This window comes from Larus michahellis, chromosome 2, assembly GCF_964199755.1.
Source record: "Larus michahellis chromosome 2, bLarMic1.1, whole genome shotgun sequence".
NCBI classification, from domain to species: domain Eukaryota; kingdom Metazoa; phylum Chordata; class Aves; order Charadriiformes; family Laridae; genus Larus; species Larus michahellis.
In genome coordinates this window covers 120,086,141-120,109,933 of record NC_133897.1, presented here as the reverse complement: position 1 = coordinate 120,109,933, position 23,793 = coordinate 120,086,141, and the positions used below count along the sequence as shown (strand labels likewise).

Here is a 23,793-nt window from a genome sequence, read left to right as displayed (position 1 = left end):
TGCTGCTGGAATACATTTAAGGCTGCTTACCTCTGTGTCTGATGTTGAACTGCCTTGATATGTCGCTTGATTACAAACAGTCCTGTTAGAGCATGTGATGTGGTCTCTGCAAAATTCCCAGGGAAAACTTTGGTTTCCTACTAGAATTAAATTAGAAATTCTGGTATTTGTTTTTATTGCATGTATATACATATATGTATGCACGTATATTTACTTTTAGTATCGTCTTTATTTCCCTTCTTTGTGTGGGAGTAGGGACTGCTGGTGGGAGAAATATTTTAGACAGAAACCTATCTTCTCACTACAGTCAGCTATTTGGATACATGGGGATCAGTTTGTGTGGAAGAATTGTTTTGGTGTTCATTCTCAAGAGCCTTGGTTTCTGTCTCTTTGTGTCTGTTTTACTCATCTTGTGTTACTGTAAACAGGTTATTGCTATAAATTGGGGATAGTTCTTGATCGTCTTGCAACATTTGTGAAATAAACATTTAAAGATCAGGAGGCTGACAGGTTACAAAAAAAGGGAGCCATTTCAGCGTACAAGGTATTAATGTCCTACACGTGATGTCTATGACTTACCTGGAAAAAACCACGATGTATGTCCTGGAGCAAAAGGTTCAAGGAAGAAGAAAAAAAATTTCCTTTAACTTTTTTTTTAAATTGAAAAGCTAGTTTTATTTTGGGTTCTTTTCTATTTTTAAAGGTAAACATTATTGTGTGGTAGCTTGGAGATTGCCTGGGCTTTCAAGTTTGGGTCCCTGCTGCCTCAGAAAACTATCTCACTTGTATTATTATTTTTTTTGCTGTATTTATGTTAATGGCATATTCAAAGAAAAAGAATGTTTCTACATTTTTACAATATTTCTGTGGAAGGCATTTCATAACTATTAGTTTGAAACTGGGAAGATTCATGTTACGTCAGCATATAGTGTCTTCCTTCCCAGCTCCTCCAATCTTGAGCCTTGTGGCTCTGTCTGTGGGAGTGAATGTTACTGTCTTCAGCTGCAAAGGAGAATTAGCTGGTACTATCAAATGCTATGTTTAAACAACAACAACAAAAAAAAAACCACTACGAAAAACCCTCCAAAGTTTGTTCATTTCTATCCAAAATCAGAGTCAATGGCCAAATCAGCTTAAAGGCTCTTCTTTTTGTAAAACTGTAAATATTCATTGCTAAAGAAAACTGCAAAATATGCTGTATTTTAAGCATTGCCCTGTATATAGATGAAATGGTTCCCAGGCGAGTATGAGCCTCACTTGATGTAAAGTGATGGGGGATAAAATATCACACGCATCCATTTGCTTTGGATTTTGATTGGTTTGATTTTGATTTAGCAAAGATGGGTCCTGTACTGCCCGGAAAGCTGCAGTTGGCAGCAAGAGGCAACAGCATTTTGCCTCTACAGTAGTCTTTTAGGAACTCCCACTCCTTCCAGCCCTGCTCATATCCACCCAAAGTGATTGTTTCCTTACCACATTGAGAACCTCCCCACGGTAACAACATCCAAGACTATCATTGACCTCTATTAAACCTGTGTGATACCTGCTAGCAAATACAATTTGTCCCTCACAGCTTTGTTGTTTCAAGTGATTTTGTTTATATTGACCATGCAGCTTTCCATCACACGATCCTGGCGCAAATTCACAGTGCAGAGCTCTAGGAAAATCAGGCTGAGTAGGAACAGTTTTTTGTCTCTTAATCCTCTGGCTTCCTAGGAGCTACACTGAGCACCATCTACAAGGGACAGTGACGTGAGTTATAGAAATATCTGAGGAATGATAGAAATCTTCCCTTTTTTTGAGGTTACTAAAGATGCTAAGCAAAGAAGATTCAAGACTTCACCTCACCTATGTTATAATAATTTTCCTGTTCACAGTTCTGCAATATTCTAAGAAAAAAAGCAGGACATGGTCAAAGCTAGCCCTTTCCAAATTAATAACCTTTTTTTTTTTTGGCTCAGGGATGCTATAGCACAGAAGCTCCTGGAATGTCAGAGGTGGGGTATGGGGTAACTGGTGTTGAAGGAGTGGTTGTAAGGAGTGTGGTTCACATGCACAAAACCTGCTGTGAGGCAGGCGTCTGGGGAGGAAACTCAAAGAAAGTCGTTGGCTTTGGGAAATTGAGTTTCTTGAGAAACGGAGATAGCAAGGCAATACTTGGCTCCTGGCAAAGAATTTCATTGCCCTAGAATGTGATGGATGATGACCTAATAGCCACAAAATTTGACATGCACCTCAGGGGACAGGTTCTGCATGTCATGGACACTAGGTAACATCCAGAAAAGTAACTAAAGATCAGCAGCCTAAGGTTAAGAATAATCAGTATCAATATTAAATTTCACTGTGAGCAAATGCCAGGTGAAAGAAGAGGAGGTGTTAATTGATTTTATATTTAATGTGATTGGAATGGAGCAGGTCATTTCAGTACCAATTATAATCTAGCAATAGAAGAACTTGCCCAGCTGTACGTACGTGTGTAAGGACATAGATGGAGGAAGAAGCCGTTAAAGGTTTGTAATACTTTCTGCTACAGATACATTATAATCTGGGCTTAATACAAGCATGCACTTAGAAACAGCTCAAGTGAACTTGGGGTTATTTAAAGTCATGCAGTTGTGCTGTAGGTATGTGCATATTGCCTCTTGGTAAATTATTTGTAAGAGAAAAGAGGGTTTGGGGATTTTTGGTTCTGATTATGATCAACTAGGGAGACGTGGTGTGTGAGTTCTGTTAGCTGCAGCTGGAAGCACTCAGTTGTATTAAATAGAAACAGGAAAATACCAGTGCTTGATGCTTCACCAATTATCCACAAAATAGCTCTGTGAAGGAAAGAAAATATGTCTAATAGGAAATAATAAACCTAGTAAACATAGTAAACCTAGTGTACAAAGGCAGTTTTCTCTGTGACTTTTGATCGTATTCCATATTCCTACTTAAACTTTTGAAAAGAGCACACAAACCCCAGGAAGAGAAAGAAACACAGTTGTTCCTGAATTATTCTTTTTGTTGCCAAAGCCTCATAGTGTTTCTGTTTTTCAGAGGTATATGCCATGAAAGGTTACTTTGACTTTGCATAACTGCACTGTGCTTTTTAGAGAATGGTATAGATAGGAGATAACGTTATGTTTAAGGAGAAAAGTATGTTCACATTCCCATGGAGCAGTTGATGGTTCCCAGACGTGTGTCTATGCAAGTCTTAATGTGAACAAGGGTCTTGCTTTCTTGGGTTAGGATGGAGGTCATGGATGTCCAGTGAAGAGACCTATCTGCTGTGATGCGCCAACAGTGTTTTCTCTGCGTAGCTGTGAATTGCAGTGTGATTCCCACCATTCTTGTTTGCTTGCGAAGCTGTCTGCTTGTGGCCGCTCTTGGCAGCATTTCAGTGGGAGTGAAAATAGAGTGGCGTGTGCGCTATGCAAACTTTGTGGGAGGGTCAGCTACGCCACTGGAGGGGGCAAAATGTCAAGTCTGTGCTCTTGAGGGACGCAAACAGTCAGCAGAGTGCCAAAAAGCTGTTATCGATGGGGTTTGGGAGGGGAAAAGCCGTGAGCTTTGTCCTTCCTAGACGGCTTTGGAGACAACAGTGGAGTAAGAAAAGCTGTAGCTCTTGTTAAAGGATGGCTACTAGTCATGGAAGCTTTTGGGTTTTTCCACCAAATACCCTTGAGCCCTTTTACTTTTCACATTTATTCTTCCTGATTTTTAGCCTCACCACAGCGATAGTTGAAGGAGAGGCTTTAGTTACCAAAAGGTTAATAAAGCTGGGTCAGTAGAATTTCACTTTTTGCTCAGCTAATCTATGCAAAACTTTTTCTTTATTCCTGAAAAAACATTTAGTGGCCAAACAATGCAGTGGAATTTGTGTTGCAATAGTGTTCCAAAAACATACTGCAATATATTAAATTATTATAATACACTTTTCAAGTGAAGCATGACAAGATAAATGAAGCAAGCATTTATTTTATTTTTGGGTTTTTTTGTTTCTGGCTCTTTCTTGGTATCATTAAAGCTTCATTAATCCACAGAATGCCTTGTCTACTATTAAGAACTAATGGGTTACAATCCGTTGACATAGGTCATGACACTAAAATTGTGTGTAAGAAGCAGCCTTTTACTTTGAACATGTTACATACATAATTCATTAGTTATCATTGCTTTAAGATGATTCTGTAATTACAGTCAAGAATTATGGTACGCTTTCCAGAAAGATCTCAGCTCTGTTCTTGATGTAGGGCCAAAGAATCAAGACTCTTCATGAACTTTGGCTTGATTTATAAGCTATTTAGAAATACTCAAGCTGAGTAGCTCCATGAAACGGTTATTAATAAAGGCGATAGAAATTTGTTTTCTTTAGAAACTGAAATTTCCATAGAAGTGTAAGATCTTGAAGATGTCTAACCTATTCTGCCTACTAGCAGCTCTCTAAGAGGTCATTGAATAAGTAAATTACTGACACTGGGGAAGAAACAAATCTGTCTTGTTCTGTGATGGAAAGGAAAGACGCAGGGCAGGGAGGTTGGCAGAGGGACTGGAATTTACTTGGAAGTGGTTTTCTCTCTTTTTTTTTTTTTTTTAACTCTTGCTGTGGGAGTTGATGAATTAACGCAATAATAAAGTCCATTTGATATGAATAAACTCCTAATCACTAAAAAAATTATTTGTAGGAGTAAAATCGTTAGAGTGAGAGTTGACTGACTGGGCCCCAGTTAAATGATATCCAATGAAGCAACAAAATTTAAAACAAATGTATTTTTACAAGAACTACTTAATGATTTTTCTTCTTCCTCTGTTTGATCTGATGACAAAGTTTTGCTATTACAGTCTTGGGACTGGTGGCAGAGAGATAGAGATGATAAATGTATCGACACCTGCCCCCAAACAAACAAAAAACCAACTCGACAAACCAAAAGCCTGGTTTTGCCCCTGACTTTCAAATTAGTTTCATTGGATTGGTGGGGCAACACAAAGTGTATGTGAAACATAAGAAATATATGGACATGACTATTGTACTGTTGGGATTTATTTTTTTTTAATTTGCTTTATCCTTTTACAGATGGCAAAATTAATTTCACCCCACTTCTTTTCAGTTACAATTTTTCACTTCAGTGTGTCTATTTTGAAGATGAACAGGCAGATGAGACTGGGCTTATGTAGGCTGAGGTAGCTGCAGTGAGGTATAAATACTTCATGATTTATTTAACCTTTGAGCAGAAATTCCTCTCTGGCAGAATTAATCTGCAAATAGCTGAGGTGTGCTACCTCTTAAGTTATGATTGATCATGCAATATAACGAAACTCTATTGGCATCAGGTTTAGGGCTGAGGTACATATAAATATAACCCAGATAAAACTACCAGATGATGTGACTGACGGGTGGGTTCAAGGTATTCTAGGCCAGCAGTCAGCCTTGCATCTCCAGCTAACAAAATATGCGTATTGTGCAGCTGGCATTAATATGCTGTAAATAAAACATCGTTGAATGACAATTGAGAGTCAATTTAAGCAAAGACTAGTCAGTGACGAGCAATGCCACAGTATGAATAAATAATCAACTTTCTTGAAAGCTAGAGGCTAATCTTGGTATTTTAAATGGGCTAATCCATGTGGATTAGTATCCACTTAAAGCATTCGTATTAATTTGTTGGGCAATCACCTGTTTATTTTGGAATTTTTTGCTATCCTTTTAGTGTTCATTTGTGCTTAAAAACTAGGTACTTCTGGGTTAAAGGATTGCCAGAATATCTAACTCCAGAGCAAGAGCATTGCCTTCTTGGTTTCGTCCCCCCTACAAGGGCCAAAGATCCAAGAAAGGATCAAAAAGGCTAGTTCAGCATGTTCAGTAATGTGCTTGTTCGTGTTGACACATTCACTAACAAATATGTTTTGTTACTGTTTACCACCTGAGGTAATCCACAGAAAAGTGAGAGAGATTCCAAAAATGACAAAGAAAAGGGAATGGCTTCTTGCTCCCTGGTGATAAGAAAGGAGGGTAAGCCAGATACTACAGCCATTTAATTCTTATTCTGATATGACTTCTGTTATGAGAAATGTGCTAAACTTATTTTATACTACTATGTATTTATCGTGCATGTTAATGTTTTTCATGGTCACGTATTACTTTGGTCCAACTATTTCCTGGCAGTTCCTATCACTAAAATATTTTTGGCCTTTGACTATACTGTTTTCTCACACATCAATCATTAGTTACATTCTCCATCATTAAGTTGTATTCCAGTGACACCGTTAAAAGAAGGCTGTCATCATACAGTTAGCCATTCTTAAGGGTGGGAAATGCAGAATTAATATTGCAGGTGCATTGTGACTAACCTGGCCAAAACTATGTTTTTGCCTTGAGAAAACTTTTGATATTTTAAGTTTTTCCAGAACTCGTTCCCACTGCTATTTCTTTTTCTGCCCTCCAAGTATCTGGAAGAAGCTAATGCGACTGCAGTTTGTAAAGGCTTACAATGGGTGAATGGGTAGGAGTATCATCTTTTTTTTTTCATGGTGAGAAGTAAAAATATTTTCCTTATGCTAAGATCACTCTGTGCCAAAAAGGTCAACAGAGAATGATGATACTTCTACTGATCATACAAGTGATCAGCAGAATTAACAAACAGGTTTTTTTGTGCAAGAAACGCTGAAGTTTGGCCAGTCGGAAGTACTTAAGGTCTGATCCTGAACATTCCCTAGCCACCTTCCAAAATATTCTTTTTCTTTGGCTTTTGTTGTTTTCTCTCTGATGTGATAATACACTTGTGCAACAAGTATTTGTGGTATAGAGGCAACATTTCAGGTGGTTTTATTGCTACAGTCACATTTTGTTCTTAAATAAATAGCAATAAAACTGAGCAAATAAATATGTTTGCATTTCATGTATTGCCAAATACTCTATCATCAAAAATGTTTACTTGAAACTAGACCTATCTAGGAATGTTTTCCAGCTACTAATAAACCAAAATATTTGTTGGGGGAGAAGGAGGCCTAATCTGATGTCTAAACATCTAATGGAAAGTAGCAGTAAGCATTTGTATGTGGAGGCACTGCCTTGTGACGGTGATGTGAGCTGGGGAAAGAGGAGTGGTGGAAGAGAGGGAAGGCAGAGCCTCCTGAGTGGGAGGTAAAATAGGTTTGGGGGGGAAAAACCAAAATGCCTGGGATTGATAAACTAGGTGGGTCCAGGAAAAGCAAAAAGCCCAAATCAGACTCCCAAGAGTTTTCTTTTCCGAACAGGACAGTTTAATCTTTCAAATGAGGAGTGTTTATAATTTAATGACTTAGCCTTAAAATATTGGGCTGCTGTAAGTACCAGTGAAGGGAGGCGTTCGGACTGCTACAAACCTGAAAGCTGTTAAGTTTCCAAGAGAAATGCTACTTGAGCTACGCAGAGGGTAGTGTTGTAGTGAGGTGATCACCCTCTGCCACGTAAGACACAGGAGGTCACCTCTAGCTTCAGGTATCTCAAGCAGAGGCTTATGAAGTTAATTTTCTTTGGCAGAGAAGAAGAAAAAACAAACCAGGTCAGGTCCAAAGGTCTTTCAAACTTAGCATATTTTCTCTGCAACAGTCCCTAGAGTAGACAATGTAAAAATAAAGCAAGTTTATAACAATAATTCAGAGAATTTACTTTGCTCTTTGTGATTTATAATTTAGAGGCTTCCTGGATTGGAGATGTGGTCAGTAGCCCCGGATTATTCCTTCTTCCATCAGTGTGTACAGTGTTGTCTTAATGCCTTTCCTTTTGGGATTCCTCCGTTGAGGAGAGCCCAGCTTGAGTGTACTGGAGACTCCTAGTGGCATTTCTCCTATGATGTTTAATTCTATGGAAATATTCACCAGAGCATGATATCATTGGGTCATTAAAACAGATTTTCCACCTTCTGTCCCAGTAAGAATGTCACTTACTGATCATAAAATAAAAAAGTTATTAATGTGTGATTGGCTCAGCAGAACATCCTTGGCTACTTTTTTTACATTCTTGGTACTTTGCTGTGCTTTTCTCTAGCAAAAACTGTAAGTCGGGAATGACTGACTGTATCACTTCAGCTTTGGACCTATCAAAGAATTTATAGTAACTTGGAGAATGTTGTTTTCAAGTTATTTTTTTTTCAAGGGGCGGGGGGGGAGGTATCTATTTAACTGTACTCGTGCCTGTTCTGGTATTGACTTCCCACATGTGTAAATAAACTGTCTTTCAAGGAGAAAGATTTTGATAAGAGCAGGTCAGAGGTCTGGTAGACATTTGAGGGGAGAGGAGGTTGTGTATAAAGCACTTTCTCCATAAGAGGAAGATTAGAATTTTTTAAAAATGAATGACAGGTAGCACCGCACTTCTCTGCCAATGAGGTCAGTAACATGACTGAAATAATGATTAGTGTTTCATTAGATGGATATTTTTTCCATGCTTTTGAAAAAACACGCATCTCTTAGTGCCTAAGATTGAGAGGGAGATAGATAAGTAAGGATTTCTGTGGTTTTTATATAAAACATCAAGTGTTCTGAATGCCACATTTGCTTAATGTTGCTTGTACAGTGATTAGAAATGGAGCTGACAGTCTGAGTTGGGCAAAACATTTGCTGCGTCTGGATAGCGAATAGAATAGTAGGAGAGCTTGTCGGGCTTGTTTTTTTTTATCACCATCTAGAATGAAATTTTAGTGTATCAATCAGCTGCAACACCTTTGGGAACAGAATAATGATTAAACAGTGTTTGTGAAGCTATTGCCATCACCCTTTCGACTGCTTAGAGGAACTGACCTGCTGCCATTTCATCTCGGGAGAGCTGTCTGTCACCAGTGGGTATAGGTACGCCAATTCGCTTCTTCAGCTGAGAGAAACTGAGCATCTGACGGCAACCGAGGGTGTTCTAGCTGTGAAACCACTGCCTAAACTTTAGCAGACAAAAATTCAATTTTCTTGTCCCAGCCGGCAGAAGAAGGTGACAGTAATGTCAAAGGGTCACCGCAGAATGAAATCTTCAGATGAGAGGGATGCATGAATGGAAAAAAAGTAATTTTACTAATTTGAAGCAATTTAGCTAACCACCGATAGCCACAAATTTTTTGAGGGAAAAAAAAACCCCACGAGCCTAGGTGGGTCAAAGAAAGGCTCTAAGAGAAACTATGCTTAACACTAAATAGATGCAAGTAACTACATTAACTTTCATAAAAATTTTCACTTATTTCCCTGACAAGAGTTTACACTTTGGGGGGGCAGGGAGCAGAAATTGAAAAATGAAATTGTAAAGACTTTTCTAGAATTTTGTAAGGGTAAGTTTTTCTTTGCATCCCAGAAGGATAATGGTTAAATAAATTAAGGTTAAAGTTATCTTAAAATCTTTCAGAATGATTTTTTTTTTTTACTGGAAAATATAACTTTATCAAAGTAGAAACTAAATGAAAATAAAAAAATAGGGGCTGACTTATTTATTTCAAAGAAAAATATAAAAAACTGCATTATTTAATCTCTGGCTATGCTTTTTTAAGGAACTGTTTGATTCAAAGCAATATATGATGTGTAGCTTAAATTCAGTGTCCTGTTAAAAATGGAAAAAAAATTAGAATGTCAGACTTTCCTTTAGAAGAGTAATTGAGATTTTTACTAGCTGTAATAAAGGCCCCTTAAACTCATGCTGATATATTGCAGATGCATTATAGATTACTGTATTTGAATTTAAGAGTGAGAAGGCAAATGATAATGTATCACTTAATTTATTTGACAAATGTACTTTGTTTAATTAGCTACAATACTTCATAGGCTATTAGCAAATGTTTTGCGGTCTGTCCTCTAAAGAATGATTTCTCATAAAGAGACCTTGCAACAGCAATCGATTAAGTTTGGATTTGAGATGAAGAGACCTCAGAATTTTGTGAGCAAAGTCTGCCTGTGTGGTTCATTGAAGCGTGAGTTGGAGAGTCTGATAGAGAAATCAGTTTTGTCCATCCTTCATTGAACTTGTCAGGGTTTTATTTTAATTTGACTCAGTTACATTTTCTGATAGAAACTGTTCTGTCTTTTGTTGGAACTGTTAGATAAAGGTTGCATTCCTTTTTAATTCAGTTCCTGAAAGTAAGAAAAAGGCAACGTTCAGTTACAGATTGAATAATCTCCAAAGAAGAGCTGATCAAACATTTTAAAGCTTTCAGAAAGTAATATAAGCCCCCTCACTCTATTTTTCCTTTCTTTTATGTATTTGTTGTTTGGAGAAACCTTGTGTTTGTGACAAAATATATCCTTCAAGAGTAGATTTTCTTGGGGAAGAAGTCCTTAAGAAAACTATTTCTAGTAACTATCTAGTTAAGAGATGCAAGAATATATATTTCAGATTGCTGAATATCTGCTGAAGAAGTTCAAACCTTTCTTCTTTTTTTTTTTTAAAAAAAAAAAAAAGTCTAGCCGCTGCCTAAGCACATGACAACTGTTTTGAGGACAACTACTAACCTGATAGTTTCTGTTAAACAGCCTGTCCTAGTGGATACTATGCGGAAACAGTAAAGGCTTATGGTTGAATATAAAACAGCATTTGAGAAGATGCAGAGCATTGTGCCTCCTATATACGTAATGCAAATGGATAGGAAAAAGTGACATATGCACTTGCTTTTCATTGATACAGTGACAAGCGGTAGATGGCAGGTTTATGCGTGCTTCGTACTTTTTTGCCTGACAGTAGAAATGCCAGGATGAATTTGACTCCTCTCTTGCTTAAATTGCAGAATGTCAGTCAGTAGTTGCAGTGGTTTATGGAAATGAGGTTAATGTCAGCTTTCTTCAGTGTTATGCTCTTCATGCTTTATGCAAATAAGACCACTTTCACAGCTCACTTTTGGTCTGAAAAGTTTTTGGTATTTTGAATTTGAGCAATAACGCATTGTAACGTGTTTCTCACATGGTATTGAACATGACATGGCTGTTGCCACCAAGACACCTGTATGCTTTCAGCCCTTGATTGTAGAATCTCAGAATGAGCGTCCCTGGATGCCCTTGGATATAAATAGTCCTGTAGTGGCTGGTGCTGCTCTCATGCCACTGCTCAGGTATGTGCTGTTCCTTTTGCAGGTCCTAAGTTAAAAAAAATAAAAATTGAGATTTTCTGTAGTATTTTAGCCTGGGAAATTAGTAGATTATGGTTTGGAGTCATTTGACCCCCAATTTAGTTGCAGAAGATCAAGATAAGATTTCTCCATGCTGTGTTAAACCATGGTGGTGACACATGAATAAGGGAGAAGTTTTGTACTGATCTAAGGGGACTTGTGGAAGGCTTTGTAAATTGTGCATGGAGATTCGTCAAGGAAAGATGTAAAGAGGTTTCAAATAATGATTTACATCTTGAGCCTAGGCACATGTGTCATGAAACACAGGAGAAAGGAGGGGACAAGATGTGTAGGAGGGAATTTAGAAAAGAAACACTAGGGCAGTAGGCTAATCTTCCTGACCACTGTGATTATTGGAGTGGGGGATACTTCCTTTTGCCCTCCAAGATAACTTCAGGTCTCAGTCTCTCCTGCAGTATAACATCAGTGAGGTTGGCATCACACACTGATTTGCACTAAGGCTGGGCCAGAGAGCTGGTAGCATTTGTTGTTTGGAGCATGGGCAGACTGGAAGGAGCAGGAACATTTGTCTGGGTGAAGCTGAAAATGAGTTGAGAGCAGGCAGGTACAGATGCAGGTGAGTTACTGGTTTAAAGTTTCAAAATAACAACGGGTTTTTTTCTTGTTTTTTGGTGGTTGCAATTACAAATGCAGTTTAATTATCCTTTTTTGAACACCTCCTATGGAGCTGCTGACTTTCCAGGGGCTTAAGAGAGAGTCTAGAAAGAGTTTGGTTTTCTCTGCCTAAAATTAGCCTTGTGAATACCCCCTAGAGGTACTACAGTTTGTGTTCTCTATATATAAACATTTTAAAGATGGTGTGCAAAGGAAATCTAGCCAAGAATAGAAACAGGTTTCTTGTTGCCAGGTTATTTAAAACTGCAAAGTCTTGCCAGGTTCTTCCATGGTTATTCAGCTGAGTTAACTCTTTGTATGTTGTATAGTTCAAGTTAACATTTTTAAGATCCTTTTGAAAGACCAATTCAGGTATAATTAACAAAGTGCAGATGCTCCTCTGTCAAAATAGGAGGGGAAAAATAATGCCAAATTGGTCTGCAACGTGAAATGCTACGAGAAGAAGGGTTACGTAGGGTACTGCGTCCTCTTTCAGACATACATTCAGGAAACTTCTTCCTGTTTTATGAAAGTAGGTGGCTTTCACTTGACATGTGACGGTGCATACGTGGTAAACATCAAATTCAGAGATTTATGGCATTGAACTCTATTGCTCGATGGGACAAACTTGTGGGAGGGAGGGGGATCTCTTAATTGAGGTCCTAGATAAGGTGGAAGAAAAAGCGTTCTGTCTGAACTTGCCGTGAACTTCTTAAGAAACTGTCAACAATACAGAAAACTCTTATGCCCCAATTGCCTGTCTACAAAGCAGGGTTGATGCCAGGTCCTACTTGCAAGTTTCCTCTGGTATTTGGATCCCATACTAACAGGGATATATCATCTTACATTCAGTGGAGGGTTTTTTCCATGTTTGGTGTGCTTTGAGACCGTTCCTTACAAAGGCAAGAGAACATCCCATACAGAAAGATGAAATTCTATTTATTCCACTTCTTAGTAACTCTGAAAACCTGGCCATTATGAATTAAATCCTGAGATAGGATTTTGCCATTACTTAAGACTTATGTTCTGCTTTCATTGCTTACAAAGTTCTTACCATCAATTCTTTTATCTCATCTGGTCAGATAAAATCATTTCTTGTAAATGATAATGGCCACTGTATACAGGCTCAGTAGGCGGGGGATGCAAAATGGTCACGTGGCACATAAAATGTGAATTGTCTAAATACTTCCTTATTAATCCTAGTTTAAGAACTGTCAGTAACTGGTATGTCAGTATGAATATTTAGTTTACTGCATTTAGAAGCCAATTCTGTTTGCTGTCTCAAATTATCTGGTTCTGTATGTCCTTGTATATTAGGCCCAAGAAAGCAAAATTAAAAAAAAAAAAAAAAAAAAAAAAACGCCAACCAAACACACAAACCTCCACAAACACTGTGCACTGCTTGGTTTAAAATATTAAGTAATATTAAATTTTTTATTAAAACATTAAATAATAAATAAAACATTAAATTAAAACACAATCCAATAACTTCACAATTAGACTTTCAATAAATATTATGTTAATATCTGTAAGGCAGTGGTGTATAACTTGAGTGTTCACACATATAAGGACCAAAAGAAGGGGGGAAAATACAGCTTACAGTTCACTAACAATTTAAACTAGAAATACATACAAAAGTTAGTCTTGTATTTCAGCATCCACTCCCTCCAAAGGAGTGGTGGAGGAGGATGTTTCAGTGCTGTTGATATTAAAGGTATTAGTGCTGATCACAGGGGTCTAACATGTCATAGGATCTGTATTGTATGTTTACATTTTTGTGAGGTAATGTTAATACTTAAACATTTTGCATCAGGTAGATTAAGTCCTAACAGAGTTAAAATTTTTCTGCATGTAATAATTTTTTACCATGTTCTATTTTCCTTTTTGTTGCCTGTCATTATCAAAGGCAAACAGATGTATTTTTTTAATGGGTTTTTTGAGTCTAATACGGAAAAATGTATGGACATGTTCATGTTTTCTACACACTTGAGCTGTAAAGTGGTGACTTCAATGAAGGATTGTTCTAAAGGGGCAAAGAGCTGAGCAAAGATGGTGGAAAATGCACCTTGTAGTGGCAGAGATGATGATTTTTGTTGTTTAACACCTCAACTGGACGTGGCTACAGATGCTTCTTATTATCAAGGATATATCTTCTCAAGACAAAGTTGTTAAATTTTCTGTGCAAACTATCGCACATAATTCTGAGTATTCTATTTATCTGAGCTTGACAGATTTCACTGTTTCTTTTTGTTTTCCCGTTTCTCTTTCAGTCCTTCAGGCAGACTAGTCTTTTCTTATAATTTTAATTCCAACAGCTATATATAATAAGGTTTATTAAAGTAGGAGGCAAAAAAAATATTTAAAACCAATAGGCACCAATTAAATTAAAGAGTAAATTGGCTTAAGTGCCTTAACTTCTTTTGCTTTTCTTATCTGCACCCAAGAGCCTCCAACTACCTCCTCCTTTTACATAAATGCTGTAATGTTTTATTGCTAGGATGTTCTTTTGTACCAAAAATACTTTAAAAGAAAATGTTTGCAATATAAGCTCAAGTGAAACAGGAGTCCAGTTATACCAATAATCAGGGTCGGGGAGAACTATGTTCTTGCTAGTGGTCAGAAATACAAAGCATGGCTCTTTGTATGTATCCTCTTGTGCCCTCCAAAGTACTGTCATCATAAAGACCATATTTGTTGCAACAGCAACTCTGTTTGAACAGGACAACTAATTCTGTCCTTAAATTAAAAATAAATGGTATTTGACCTCTGAAGCTGGACTTCATATTGTTTACTACTTTGGATGTTAGTTCCATATCTGGTCAGCTTGGTGATGTAAGGTGGGAGGTCTTCAAGGCTTTTGGTTTCTTGCTGGCTGAAACAATGTATTTTAATGCCCATTATCCATGGGCACTGAAGTTCCAGAAAAATCTGTACCTAGAAACTACTACCAGCATAAATTCACTCATTAAGTTACAGAGCCTGAAATGATACCAAGGATTTGCATACCCAGACCTTCATTAGAAGTAGGGGGCAGGGTTGCTTTATTGTTCAGAGTTGTTTGTTCTTCTAGATCTTTAGGTTTTTTCTATAGCAGTGATAAAAACTCTTGGCTTGGAAGAAACTGCAGAACGCTATAGGAGTTTGATAACAACTACCTACAACTGGCATATCTGATTTTCAGCAGAGTTTCAAACATTACCTTAAGGCAGGTATTAACAACATAGACGTTGATTCTTTAAATGTGCTGAAAAAGGTACTTTTAGTCAGACTGAGTCCTGTTTTGATGTTTTTCACTTCATAGGTGCACTGATAGTTGGATAGTCCAGTAACTCCTAGAAAAATTGAAACCCTTTGCTCTTTGTGTTGTCATTGCTACAGAGAAATACTGGAAAAAAATGTGCTGTGAATCTGAAAATCCATGAAGAGAAGGAAGGTAGCAGGAGAAAAATGGCACTGCAGATATGACTAAGTGATCAGTGCTACTTTAATAAACATTTTGAAGATGTATAGTCTATATCATGACCTTCACGTTTTGTAATTAGCAAAAATTGAATTGAAAGCGTGTTTCAAAGCATGTCCTAAAACTGGTATGCTTGTAGAGTACTCTGGAGATAAGTCTTTTTGCATTTTTTTTTACTATGTGGAAGAGATCTGTTACAGTCCTCTGTCTCTAATAACAACTATTTGTGGCTTAAATTATGATTGTCAGTTCAGACTGCAATTATTCTGGTATGAGCAGTAGTACATGGCCATCAGAGCTCAAATGCAGTATCTTGAGGCCAGATCTCTGGAGACAGCGGAACCGGCGGTTGTTTGGACGGAAAGTGCAGAAGGATGCTGTCAGGTGGAACCAGAGTGGAATTCAAGTGGAATGAGTTTTCCAGATGAGAAGACATATTTCATGAGGGATGAAGATAACAAAGGTTGAGAAGGACAAACTGTATTTGAGAGAACTCACTTTCAATTAAGGCAGAAGAAAAGAACCACTCCTCAAACTTGGAGCATGCCAAGACGTCTGGATGTTGCTGTAAGATGGGCATAGACTGTAACTCTGGAAAATGCACTTGTGGTATTAGCTGACATCTTACTTGTGTTGCAGGAACTTGAAACTTTTTGAGGTGCTGAGCTACATGCATAGAGCTAGCAAGGCAGGAGATATTCCTATATCTGAGGAAACAGTGAAAGGAATAGACCTGATATGTACTATATGAGAAATTAGAATCTTTTAGACAAAGCCTACACACAAAGAAAGGACTTCACTGAATGCATTGTTACAGGAAGCAGATTTTGTTTGATTAATTAAATGAGGAGTATAAAGAGCAAAAAAGTCAGAAAGATGGCTTGGTGATGTCTATGAAACAAAAGCTATTCTTGGCCCTTAGAAAAGTGCAAGTCAGCAAAAAGTTGAATATAAATTTGTCATGGTTTAACCCCAACTGGCAACTAAGCACGATGCAGCTGCTTGCTTACTCCCCCCTCACCTCCCACCCGCCCCTTTTGGGATGGGGGAGAGAATTGGAAGAGTAAAAGTGAGAAAACTCATGGGTTGAGATTAAGACAGTTTAATAGGTGAAGCAAAAGTTGCGCAAACAAAGCAAAACAAGGAATTCATTCACTGCTGCCCCTTGTCAGGCATCTCCAGGAAAGCGGAGCTCCATCACGTTTAATGGTTACTTAGGAAGACAAATGCCATAGCTCCAACCGTTCCCCCCACTTCCTCCTCCTCCCAGCTTTATATATTGAGCATGACCTCATATGGTATAAAGTATCCCTTTGGTCAGTTGGGGTCAGCTGTCCCGGCTCTGTCCCCTCAGAACTTCTTGTGCACCCCCAGCCTACTCCCTGGTGGGGCGGTGCGAGGAGCAGAAAAGGCCTTGACACTGTGTAAGCACTGCTCAGCAATAAGTAAGCCATCGGTGTGTTATCAACACTGGTTTCAGCACAAATCCAAAACACAGCCTCATACCAGCTACTGTGAAGAAAATTAACTCTATTCCAGACAAAACCAGCACAAAGTTGTAAGATGGGAAGTGTGTAATGAAAATAAGGCATTGTTACTTATGTGGAGAGCCTCAATGCACTAGGCATTACCACAAAATAGAGTACTTGCAGGTAGGACATTGAATTGTAGAAGCCAGCGCTAAACCTGCATGCTCAGGATGGTAGCATAAGGAGGATATAGCTGAGTTTGTGGAAATTCAAGTCAAGTCTGGTCATTCAAAATACCATCAGTAGGGGGATTACTCACTAATCGTATTAGTGAGTCATCTCATTAGGTGAAATACTAGGTGTGGTGTGTTTAGGTTCTTGAAGAACTAGCTGCCCATGAGGAGAGAAAGTAATTTCAGTTAGCTTTAAATCATTCTCACAGATATCTGATCGAGGGATACGTATTTGAGGAGCTGCTGGCCATAAATTGAGGAGTTCTGGAGGGCTGTACAAGTTACTGTAATGTTCATGGGCTACAGGAGGCTCCATGTGACACTGCCTACAGCAGTGCTTCGCTGGTGTGGTCCCCATGTTGGGGACTGCGGGATGAGAGGAAATTATGTTCTGACTGGGTAAGAAACTATCCGCTGCTTTCTCTCTATCGTATTTGGGGATTCTGAGGCTGCAGCAAATGTGCCCTTTACTGAATTTGCCCTGTATGCTTTAGTGAGGGTTCCTTACAACAGGATGCTGCCTATTTAAAATGTTGCCACAGTTCCAAATACTGCCATACAAATAATAGAAAGGAATGATAACAATGGGTTTTTATTTTTTTAAAGCAGAGCAGCTATTAAACAGAACAGGATCCACATCTCCTGTCTGCCTCCGATACTTTGCCCCTTTGACACTGCTGCCTCTTGACAAACTGATGCTTCTTGGGGAAAAAAACATGGATATCACTGCACCTACCCTTTGAAGCCCTCATGTCATCTCTTTCTTCCATCCTAATGTCTTATTGCTGAGACAGCTACCAACAGTTATAGGAGAGTATGGTAGCAAGAAACCTAAATTTAGTGAATGAGATAAAAATCTGCATGCAAAATCTCAGGGCTCCTTTCTCCAAACCAGGAAATCCTTTCCAATAAAAGCCATGTTTAGCTTTTCCCACCCATGAAGTCCCACACTGAAGTGTGGGAGAGCAGCCACTACCTTTGCATTGTAAAACTTCACAAAGTTTTAGCCTGGATCCAGGATAGTTGCCCACTGTACTGGCAACAAGACCAAATTGTTCTTTGCCTTTTCAAAGCTCAGCTGACCTATCCGGTACAAACTGGTGGGATCAATGGACCGTGCTATTCAGGAAAGGAGGGACAGGCCAAAAAAGAGGGGTAAGCTATCAAGCAGTTTTCTCTAAAAACAAAGTGGGAGTGGAAACTCAGGAAGAGAGTGGTAAATTAAACATTACATTTGTTACCTATACTGTAAGGGTTCCCCTGTGCTGTACAGGCTACCAGAGTTCTCTTAGTGGTAATCTCATGAAAGCTGCTTTTTTTGGTGTTTTTTTTTTTTTTTTTTTTCCCCTGCATAACGTCAGGCAATGTTAGAACATAACTCCATCATTACTTTCTTGCCCTGGAACCTAAATGCTGCTTTTGCCATGCTGTAGCATAATCTTTATTTATGCTCTTGATTGAGGCATCAGGACATATGGAGAGGTAGGTTTCAGAAGACAAGCTGCAGTTATCAGACCACCAGGCACAGCGAGATTTTTAAATTCTTATATTTTTTTTGTTGTTTTTTTTTTTTTTTTCCTTCTGGTAAGGTGTAATTACCAGAATGCATTTGTTGCCAGCTTCAAAACTAAAACTAGATTGTATATACACAGCTATCCTCTTTAACTCTTGTAAGTTGCATGTTTGGGTGTACTTTTTCTGTATTACAACTGACTGTGATAAGTTAAAAATAAAGGCTCTTATCTAATTGTGTCTCATATCAAGAAAGGATATTTTGCTGGGCATTTTTGTGTTGTTTTTTTTTTTTCTTCTCCCCCACTCACCTGAAATCTGAAGTACAAGGGAGAAATAACCTGGGTAGCGATGTGGAGTTAGTACCACTACAAAGCATTATTAAAGCAGAACTACCAAACCAGAAAGCATAGTCCTGTAAACTTAAAGGAGTGCTGCATTTGTTCTAGGAGTTTTTCTCTCTGAAGAAATGCTTGATCTTCTAAATAAAACTGAACCTTTTCTTCCTTGAATTAATGTAAAAAAGAAAAAAAAGTTGTAGTGTCAGAACAATTTATTTGCAAGATTTTAAACCGAATCGATCTTCATTGATGAAATAGCTATCTGATACACTGACCATAAGAAACGGTGCCAGGGGTACAAGTCTTCATCAATATGACTTTTACTACAGTGTCAGCAATGTTGTATATACAAGTGTTTGATCAGTAAAGCATTTTGAGGTTGGCATGTTCCACTTTTAAAAACAAATCTGATTTTTTTTTTAATCTAAGTAGTTATATGCTTATATATTTGTATGTAAAATAGTTTTTATATGGGGCAAGTCACTTATATGATTTGTATACATTTGTGTTACTTTGGGCTGCAAAACTTAAATACGTATGAAGGGTGCAAAGCAACAACCAGGTTGTTTGGAAGTAGGTACTTGGCAGCTACTCTCTGCTCTAAATTGTATCCACAAATAGCGACTTCACTGTGTTGGAAACACCTTGGGCTAGCTTCAAGGTAGGTAATTTGTGTGTAAGTAGCAGTCTTGCTGCAGCATGAAATAATTCAGGGCTCATTACTTACCCTACCTGCTTCCGTAACTATGTGCCTAGGCATGATTCAACTCCAGTCTTTTGAATTTGCTGCTCCAGCTCTACTTATACCAAGCAGAAGAATTTTTGAGCTGCCAGATTTTTTTCCCCTGTTCAAGACAACCAACATGGCATAAGTTACCAAGCCTGTATTGCATCCTCTTCATCTTTTCCTAAAAAACTTAACAGGACGTCATTTGGTCTTCTTCCCTAAACTGACATGGCTTCTGGCCACTTCTGCAGTGTGGAAGAGCAGCAGTTCCTCACTATTTGCATCAGGCAGACCGTCTTAGCTTTGTGCCGACGCTGCATGTTTTCACTCAACACTTCTGAAAGTCAGTATCCAAAGTAAAAAATGTTGTCTCTTTCTGTGTTTTTCATGCTATTTCTATCTAAGAATTTGACCATGGAATGATGTGAATACCTCTCTAACATTAGGCACTAAAGATAGCCTAAGACAACAGATGAGGTACTGTGGACAAGACACCAGCCTTAAGCTTTTGATGCTCAATTTGGGTGACTCTAAACTGGCCAAGGTTTCTAAAGCTGTCTTCCCTTAGATTAAAGATCTTATGCTGTCATATCCAGGACATTTTCTTCCGACCTTTGTTCACTATCACAAAGTTGCAGAATGATAGGGTTTGGAAGGGACCTCTGGAGATCATCTAGTCCAATCCCCCTGCCAGAGCAGGTTGCCCAGGAACACGTCCAGGCGGGTTTTGAATGTCTCCTGAGACAGAGACTCCACCACCGCTCTGGGCAGCCTGTTCCAGTGCTCTGCCACCCTCCAAGTAAAGAAGTTCCTTCTCATGTTGAGATGGAACTTCCTATGTTCAAGTTTGTGCCCATTGCCTCTTGTCCTGTTCCCGGGCACCACTGAAAAGATCCTGGCCCCATCCTTCTGACACCCACCCTTTAAGTATTTATAAGCATTGATAAGGTCCCCCCTCAGCCATCTTTTTTCCAGACTGAAAAGACCTAAATCCCTCAGCCTTTCTTCATAAGAGAGATGTTCCGGTCCCCTAATCATCTTCATAGCGTGTGGTTCCGCTTATTCTGCAAGAGCAGCTGCAGTTGTGTTTTGGACCTCTCCAAACATGACTGGGAGAAGGCTTCTATTATGATTAAGTTCTCAGGACTTTTGTCCTCTGCTTTTAAAGGCATGAAGTAATTTGTCCTTCATCAAACGATCAAAATTCCGATGACATCACCAGCACTAGTTTAGTCCGCAGCGTTGCCTCTTTGGCTTCATCTCAGCCTTCTCAAAGGGAAACATAACTGCAATTAGGAATCTTAGACCAGAATTGGTGCCGGAAACATGCCTGCAGGCTCTTAAGTTCACTTTGGAAAACAACATTTTCTTCTCTTTTTCCATGAAGAATAAATAGAATTGAATATTGATTGAAACAAACTCTTTTTAAACCAGTAGACACTTCAAAGCCCAAATGACATAAACCCAACTTTAAAAAAAAAAAATAATCTCAACTTAGGCACTTAAGAATCCAGTGCTCAGTACTTCTGAAAATGCTGAATGCAAACTTCTCTACAGATATATCAGGGCAGAAATGAAAGTTAATTGGAAATAATTTCATTAAAAAATTAAACTCTGAAAAATCACTTACTCTTCCATACTGCAGACATTTTTGTGCTGTTTTTTGGTGAGACATGAATGCACTGTAGCAATGTCTACCAGAAGTATTTTGCATCTGTTTTTCACATGAAGAATCAGGAAGATAACTGCAGTTGTTATTTGGAAGGCACCAAAACATTAGGTAGCAGGAGTTAAAAGAAAAAGAGTCCGGTGTCGCTGCTGGTCTCTGAAGGTCATTTTTAGTTTCTTAATTCTGTAAAGACTGAAGACTACTTTCATTATGATGTTGATATTTTCTGCACCCATGTGTTTTTCCTGTGATAACCTGTATCTAAGCCAGGAATCTGTATTGAAAACTCTGTAGCACTGCTTACTGTGACTTTGTCAAAGAGCTGCGTTGGCTTTCGGGGCAAAACTACAGAAAAAGGCTTACTTTCCCCAGAAACAGTCTATGCTGACATTCAGAATTTTTGCATTTCAGCAGAACGGATGAACTGGGGTGTTAGGGTGTTAGGAGTGCCCACTTTGTTGAGAAGGTGCTGCTCTTTATATGTTTTTAAGGGTTACAACCCAAATTTCCGGATGGGCATGTATACCAGATACTGATAGCCTCAAAGCTGATGCTTTCTGCCTTCAGTGATGGAAAGGGGTACTACAGAGATAGGATTTATTCTCATCCACTTGAATTACAATGGGTATCAGTACTCCAGAATTCTTAGAAAGTCATTCAAGTAGGTCCTTTTTTCAGCTAGTCCTCTGAGTCAGAGTGGCATATTTCAGCTATGTACACCAGCTTCGCGGTGTAAGTTAATTGGCCTTTAATTCTGTGTAGACAAGCTGAGGCAGAGTGGACGGAAAACAATGTGGCCTGTCTTGCTTCCGTTCACTAAAGTGATTTAAGCTGTAACATAGACGAGGCCTCTGGCAGGTTTTTAAATGAGGGAGCAGGTTGTATTAAACCTGAGAGAGTCAGAGAACTTCATCCTGCTGTCTCGGAGCAAAATGACGCGTGGCCTTGTCTGTGCTGGGAGTGTGCGTCGTGTTTTCCAATTCAGCTGAACAACTGCTACTCACTGGGTAAAAATAGAGCCATTTAAGTCACATCCCACTCTTGCGCTCCTTGACCTCTTTCCGTACACAGAACTTTGTAACGTGTAACTTAACCCTGCAACAAGTCACTGGGGACTCTTCCTGGATGTGGCAGATAGGGTGTCTGCAAGAATAAGTAGTTACGTTTACGTGGTACCCCTTGGTGGGTGAAAGTGGACTGGTGGGCCTGGCTGGTGGGATTTCATCAGCTTCTTCTACTTGACGAAATGCGTTTCTGAAATGAATCTTGTGTTACGGTGTTGTAAAGGCATAGAATGAATACGAATTTATATGCAGAGATGCAGAGGTGTAAGTCTTCACATAAGCTTATACCAATAAACTTACAAACAGTATGCTAATTTACCAAGGCATATATTTTTTTTCTTCAAATTATATGGAGTAAACATGTTTCTGTTCATTTCACTGAATGTTAGATAATGCTCTCATTGATGAATTATTTCTAATAAAGACATTGTAGTGTCTTTAAAGCTCTTTCAGCAGCTATGAGGCTGAACATTGAACTTCAGTTTTAATTCTAATTGTGCATCTCAATTATGCAAAAGGTCCACATTCCAAATGAAGCTGTGCTATAAAAACTGTAGACTATGCTGGGTTTTTTAAAATTCTTTTTCTTGTTAATGCATATTCTGTTACGAGATTCTTGACTATTTTATTTTTTTTTTAAGCAGCTTCTGTAAGGTAGTTTTCTTGTCTCAAATCTGTGTGTTCCTCATGGCACTTTTTAACAAAGAAACATTAAGCTTAAATGAACATCTCCAGGTAGCCTAGCAACAGGATATGATTAATAATACCTTTCACCTAACTGTATGCAGATAAATGTCTGAAAGTGAAAGCAAATTCAGAATTGGTTGGCCAAAGCCTGGCAGTGCAGTGAGAGAGAAAAGGTAATATGGTAATATCTTGTGATCTTTGTTAAAAAAAGGAGAGAAAATAAAAGGTATATATAATGGGTTGGATCTGCCTTACCGAGTAAAACACAGACCGTAATGGATTTTTTTAATAACAATTAAATGGTGTAGTAAGAGAAAATATAAATGCCCTTGCTTCTCATTATTGGTTATCATCACTAATTTACCAGCTATGCTTTTTCATATGTGAGAGATCAGAAACAATCAGCAGTAATTACTGGGCCATCACAGCTAAAATGAAATGTAGTATAAATGAAATGTAGTATAATTTAATATACAGTTAATGGCTTTATAGTAACATACCAGAGTTTTTAGGCCTGAAATGGATTTTGTACTGAGGGCTGTACTTAAAAAATACACAAAACATTGGATATGGCATTAAGTTTATAATTAAAGTTTTCAAGCAGAGAAAAGAAGGGGAAGTTGCTATGGACATTCTGTCCTAAATGGCACTGCATTATTTAATTTTTCCTTAAAACTTCGTGTGCATATATATATAAAAAAATAAAAGGAATCTGAATTTTATCTGTATATATTTGAATGTTATATATTTATAAAAGATCGGAGATACTTACTATTCGAGCGCTCAAAAGGTGTTAGAATATGAGTTAGCCACACAAGCTTAATTCTTTCCCATTTTGTATTCATTTTGTATAACGAAGAGGTACTGTGGGAGTAGGGTGAATATGGAATTCATTGTATGCTCATTTTGTAATAGTGGGAAATTGC

General features: G+C 38.3%; 1 protein-coding gene across 6 annotated transcripts in view; it reads left to right on the top strand.

The window, feature by feature from the left end:
- The window catches only part of CHST9 (carbohydrate sulfotransferase 9), a 99,582-nt gene that overhangs the window by 14,818 nt on the left and 60,971 nt on the right, over nucleotides 1-23,793 (top strand). The window contains exon 1 of one of the 6 annotated variants that reach the window (XM_074576890.1): nucleotides 2,445-2,510. The exons of the other annotated variants lie outside the window; for them this stretch is intronic. Coding sequence (XP_074432991.1) covers nucleotides 2,489-2,510 — 22 coding nt within the window. The 5' untranslated portion in view covers nucleotides 2,445-2,488. Of the gene's footprint in view, nucleotides 1-2,444; nucleotides 2,511-23,793 lie in introns of those variants that run through there. 6 annotated transcript variants of the gene reach the window in all.